General features: G+C 42.0%; 1 protein-coding gene across 1 annotated transcript; it reads left to right on the top strand.

Annotated features, from left to right (window-relative positions):
* The first annotated feature begins 346 nt into the window (after nucleotides 1-346).
* naif1.S (nuclear apoptosis inducing factor 1 S homeolog) lies at nucleotides 347-4832 on the top strand. Its single transcript, NM_001096902.1, has 2 exons — nucleotides 347-846; nucleotides 3916-4832. Exons 1-2 carry the CDS (start codon nucleotides 420-422, stop codon nucleotides 4389-4391), a joined length of 903 nt encoding a protein of 300 aa, NP_001090371.1. The 5' UTR covers nucleotides 347-419; the 3' UTR covers nucleotides 4392-4832.
* The last annotated feature ends 1024 nt before the right edge of the window (nucleotides 4833-5856 follow it).

The following is a 5856-nucleotide window of genomic DNA, read 5'->3' as shown; positions in this document are numbered from 1 at the left end:
TGACTTTAGCGTTGGAACGCCATTTATTATTTACAAGTTATTTCTAGAGTGTAAGCTGTCACAATCACATTCCTTTACTTGAAATTAGCGCAACGTTCTCGCAAGCTGCAAACCTATCAAATCGCCGTATTAATGATGGACAGCCCGGTAAACCAATCAGTGACCAGTCCTCTTTGAGTAGAACGAGGACCCGCTATAACAGAAGCTGAGGAGGTGTGTTTGAATGGCAGCCCTTTTGTCCAATAGCCCGTTGTCTCGTTGAGGGCGGGCTTCTGTCTGCGGCTATGCAGACTACGCATTCACGCAATAAAGAGGCAGATTCTGGAAACCGTTACGCTGCGTAGGTTTCGTTTCTCCCGTCCTTCCCAGATTACGCAATTTACGTATAAAGGCCTATTCCACATCGCTGGCTAAGGGCCATGGCTACGCCAGCCAAGAAGCGTAAAATGAACTTTTCTGAGCAAGAAGTGGAGATCATCCTGGAAGAGATGGAGAAGCAGAAGCACATCCTCATTAACCACTTCAATGCTGGGGTGCCTCTGGTGACCAAAAGCAACGCCTGGCACGACATCCTGAAGCGCGTCAATGCCATCAGCACGTGCCACCGTGAGCTGGCCGAGGTCAAGAAGAAGTGGTCTGATCTGAAGACTGAGGTGCGAAGAAAGATGTCGCAGGCACGGTTGGCGGTGGAAGGTGAAGGCGATGTGGGCACGGCCCCGGTCATGCTCACCCCCATGCAGCAGCGCATATGTAACTTGCTGGGCGAGAGCGCAATACTAACCCTTCCGTCCGACATACCTGGCCAAGTGGGGATCAACTCGCCTGGCAGCATGGCCTTGTCCCAAAGTGAGTGCAACCACATGATTCTGTATGAGGAATAAGGCATCCGTGCCATGCCAAAGATTCGCGACTGGCAATCTGTAGGTTCTGGCAAATGCCAGAGGGGTTGATCTAAGATGCCGTAGACTGGGATCGGGATCTACCAGTAGACCTTTAGCTGGTGATCAGTAGATCTCAAGACACTGTCAACAAAAAGCTTGTCTAAATCACTGTCCTATTTCATGCCTTTCATTCAAATATTTATGATGTTATGGTTACATAGAAATAGTTTTTCGTTAAATATAGCAATATCAATTCTCTCAAATCAATATAATAATTATGTAATATTTTCCATGGAACAGAATGCTGACAATGCTTTTATGGATGTAGATCATAATGGGACATCATCACTAAAAGTAGACCTTGCAATAGTAAAGTACGGACACTAATGCTGTAGACAGTCACTATTTATTGGGCATCACAGCTGTTTGGGCCTCTGTGTACTTGAAATTCCAGGGCCTATTTTAAATCCTGGTCTCGATCAGAGTCCCAGAACCAGGGGTATGCAAGGAAAGCACCCTGGCAGTGCACAGTTTGCCTCCTCTATAATAATTACCCTGGAGATTCTTTCTCAGAGAGGTGATACATTCCACACTCTCATTATCCCCTTTCCAGGAAGGAATATCCTCTGAAGCTTTGTATATTGATCAGTCTCACCCAAGCATTTATCCGGTTTGGACCTCAAGGGTGCAGGAAATTACATAGTGGCTGAATATATTTAGTATGGATTTCAAATATTGACTTGTTTTAATAGGTGAAGTAGAATACTTATAGCATTCTATTCTCAGCAGCTGATGAGATGCTGGGGGATATCTATGCTTGCAATATCTGGGTTGCAGAAGGTTGCCTATTCTATAGGTTTGCTTTAAAAGGCACTTGACATAGTAAATTGTTTCCCCCACCAGAGGTGCAGGCTAAAACTCCTCATACATAAATTGTCAACTATTTTTGCTGTATGGGGCCCTCCCACAGGCTTCCCCTGATATCCCCGGATATGTGGCTGAAAACCTGGCAGATGTTGATGGGCCAGGTTTCAACGATTGGATTAGCCCATTATCACCCACCTTGAGGTGGGTATAACGGGGAGACCTTGCAAAAAGGAGTGGATCTCTGTATGTATGGTCAGCATTATAGATCCTGCACTTTGTTTGGGAGAAACAATACTGTATAGGCTAGAGAATTCTCCTTGAGAGTGTCTATGTCAGGGGTGTCCAAAAGATAGATGGGGTCTACCAGAAGACCTTTAGTTGGTGATCAGTAGATCTGAAGACACTGTCAGCGAACAGCTTGTCTAAATCACTCTTCTGTTGTATTCTTTTCATTCACATATTTATTCTGTAAAGGTTAGATAAGAAATTGTTGTTTTTTAAATATAGTAATATAAATTATATTATAAATCAATATAATATTAAAGGAAAACTATACCCCCCAAACAATGTAGGTCTCTATTAAAAGATACTGAGTAAAACAGCTCATGTGTAAAACCCTGCTTCATGTAAATGAACCATTATCATAATAATATACTTTTTTAGTAGTATGTGCCATTGGGTAATCATAAATAGAAAATTGCCATTTTAAAAAATAAGGGCCGCCCCCTGAGATTGTAAGATTCACTGTGCACACAAACAAACCACATGTAAGGTCACATGAGCCAATTAACAGACAGAGTTCTGCCTTTTGCTTCCTCACTTCTTCCTGTTACAGTTATTGTTGTAGTATTTCTGGTCAGGTGATCTCTGAGGCAGCACAGATAGAGTCACAAAATGGTGGTTCAAGGCAAGAGATGTAAAAGGGCAATATTTATGTAAATATATATTCCAGTTTGGTAAGATTCTTTAATATGTCATTCCATTTGATATAAACTATCTGTTGCTTAAGTATTCATTTTGGGGGTATAGTTTTCCTTTAAGTAATGTTTTCCATGGAACAGAATGCTATGGATGTAGATCATAATGGGACAACATTACTAAAAGTAGACCTTGCAGTAGTAAAGTATGGGCAATCCTGGTCTATGTTTTTTGCACTGGGTGGAGCTCCCAGTGTGGGTGGCCATGCTGGGACTCAAAGCATTCAAAATAATGAGGAATGTCCCATTATGCATGCTTGCTCCCTCCCGATGCCCTAGCTAGGAGCATTTTCTGGCCCATCCAGTATTGTTTCACCCAACTGGAGTGCAGCCTCTTTTAGCCAGAACCTCTATTGAGGAAAAGATTTTACTATAATAGGTGCCCTTTAAAGCTGGTGTTTATGGGATGTACCAACTAAAGCACAGCCCTTTGTTTCTGTTATCATGTGCTTAAATAATCTCATGCAAACGATCAAAGGAATAATTTAAGCCGTTTATGTATCCAGTGCCAACCATATTGGGATACATATCTATTTAATATTTAGACACATCTAATCTCAAATTAATTACGTCCCATTTAATAGGTTACAGCCTGATAACAGGAGAGGAGCTTTTTCTTATTATCTTGTATTTGCAAAGCACTGGGTGGCTAATCAGGGCTGTATAAATGAGGGACCCAGTAAAAGTAAAAAAAGGCAGCACTATCAGGCAAGAAAGGAGATAAAGTCATGCCAGCATGTGCCTATAATCTAATTAGATCGCTGCGTATGTAAGGGGAAAAATTGGATTATACAAGGACAGGAAAGGCAGAAGTAGTTTAGATATGTCAGAGTGGATTAGGTTAGACTATTAATGACATTTGAGAGGATTATAAAGTGACAGTATCTAGAAATAGAGTTTAAAGCATTTAGAATGGACGTGTGGTATTAGTAAACTGGGTGAAGAAGGAGTGCAGTGGGCAGAAGTGAGAGCAGCTCTGAACTGCGTGTGTGGCCATAGGCCTTAATGGTAACTGCCAGTCCGTGTGCACAGTGACAGGCAGTCGCCATTAAAGTCAATGGCTGTTTGCATGCGCTCCTCAGAGTGGAGGATTTGTGTTTTCTCTCTTTAGGCAGCCATAAATTCTGTAATTTTATTGTATAGCCGACAGTTGTAAGTTTGATCAGTTTTGTTTCCTTCCTCTCTTTAAGTTGCACCAGAGACAACGTTTCACGCCCTAGAAGAGAATGTGGTGGAGTACTGCACCACAGAGACAGCTACAACGGTAACCACAGATGCCCCCGTAGGAATCATATCTCCTTCTCATGAAGTCTCTGTAAAACCCCAAGAGCTGAAGAATCGAATTGCTCTGAACTCTGCCCGGCTCCTGCAGGAACAGCGCGTGACCAACCTCCATGTAAAGGAGATAGCTCAGCACCTCGAACAACAGAACGACATCCTGCACATGATTCGCCGTTCCCAGGAAGTGCAAGCCAGTGCTCAGGAACGACAAGCGCAGGCCATGGAGGGAACTCAAGCAGCAATCAGTGCCCTCATCCAAGTTCTAAGACCAATGATCAAGGATGTTCGCAGGTTTCTGCAGAGTAGGGTCCCTAACTCGACTGGGGCCAATGACTGTGACGGTTCTGCAGCTCAAAATGGACAATCAGATAGTATAAATCAGTAAAAGGCGATGGACACCCTGGAGAATTCATAAGTGTATTGTAACCGCAAGCAAGGTGCAAACAGATCTTCTCAAGCATGTGGCAGAAGGTGCTACATACACCACATTATTAGTCTTATTTCAGAGGTTCGTCCTGGAAAGGGAATATTTTTTTAAATAGAATACAAACTTTATGTTTTTCTTAAGGTTTCTAAAGGCAGAACTTTCTGCAATTCAGTAACCATTGCATGGAATATGGCTTGCATTGAGAATATTACTGCTGTGCTTTAATACCAAGAAGAAAGAGAACTACAGATTAAAAGGAGACTAAACACCTTTTAATGTTTGGAATGTTCACCGTGTCCCAATGTTATAGGACATTTGTGACTCCGAATCAACATCTTCCAGACTGTTTGGAGTACTGTTAATGATTTTGTTTTTTAAATAAAGCCACTCTTCTCTTTGTTTCATGTTTGCTTCCTCGTTGCTTTATAATGTTCTTGTAGTTCACAGCAATATCCTTGTTTATCCCACCCTGATTTTGACTCTTGAAACAATATATCAGAAGTAAGTTTTCTTCCAGTTCTTTTAATCAGCTGCTTCTAAACCATTAAATATGTTTAAGGGTAATGCCGTACAGGACTGATGTGCAAGGTTGTAACTATAGAGGAAACAGGCTGTGCAGATGCTGGGGGGGCACATGGAACTGATAACCGACTGCAATATACAGTATGTTTATGGAAAATGTCTTGTTCCCAAAGTTATGGGGCCCAATTATTTAGTTTTGGGGCCAGTTGTTCCAATTCTTAGAAGACACTCATATTATTAAGTGTATAGATCCCAATAATTGTTACTCTATAGTAAGTAATAGTTTAATTTATTCATGAGCTAATAAATCAGTCAGTTCATTGGAATTTCCGCTTAATTTAATCCCTACGTTGCTTCCTACCCGTGAAGGCTGGTGCTGTTTTATGCTAACAGGTGCACCGCCCAGTGGTATCAAGTAAGTGATTACTATCCTTGGGGAGTGCCCTAACATTTGCCCCAGTTAAATTCTCAATATTCGATTTGACCTTTCCTTCCTTTAACACAGTGCTGTCCAACTTCTGTGGTACCGATAATGAAGTTAAGCCACACCCATGTTACCACAAACCATGTCCACATTAATGGTGGCGCATATGTATAGAAAATGGATCCGTACACTCTCTAGTTAATGCAGTCGGGAAGTATCCCCTTTTATTTAGCCACCAAACATTCAACGTTTCATGTTTCGGGGGGAACACCCTCCCTTCTGATGAATCCATTCCCCTGTATCCATTATCTTCTCCTCTATGGGTTACAGCAATAGACGACAGGCCACTAACGTCCAAGATAAATTCCATGACAACAGGGGAATTGCCAGTTACATAAAGAGAAATTGTCGTTCCTGATTATTTCCTGCCCCTCTGTTCCTGTTGTCTTGGGACTACTTTGACTTTGTCTGCATAAC

Source organism: Xenopus laevis, chromosome 8S, assembly GCF_017654675.1.
Source record: "Xenopus laevis strain J_2021 chromosome 8S, Xenopus_laevis_v10.1, whole genome shotgun sequence".
Lineage (NCBI taxonomy): Eukaryota > Metazoa > Chordata > Amphibia > Anura > Pipidae > Xenopus > Xenopus laevis.
Note: the sequence above shows the minus strand (reverse complement) of the source record. Positions and strands in the feature narration are given on the sequence as shown.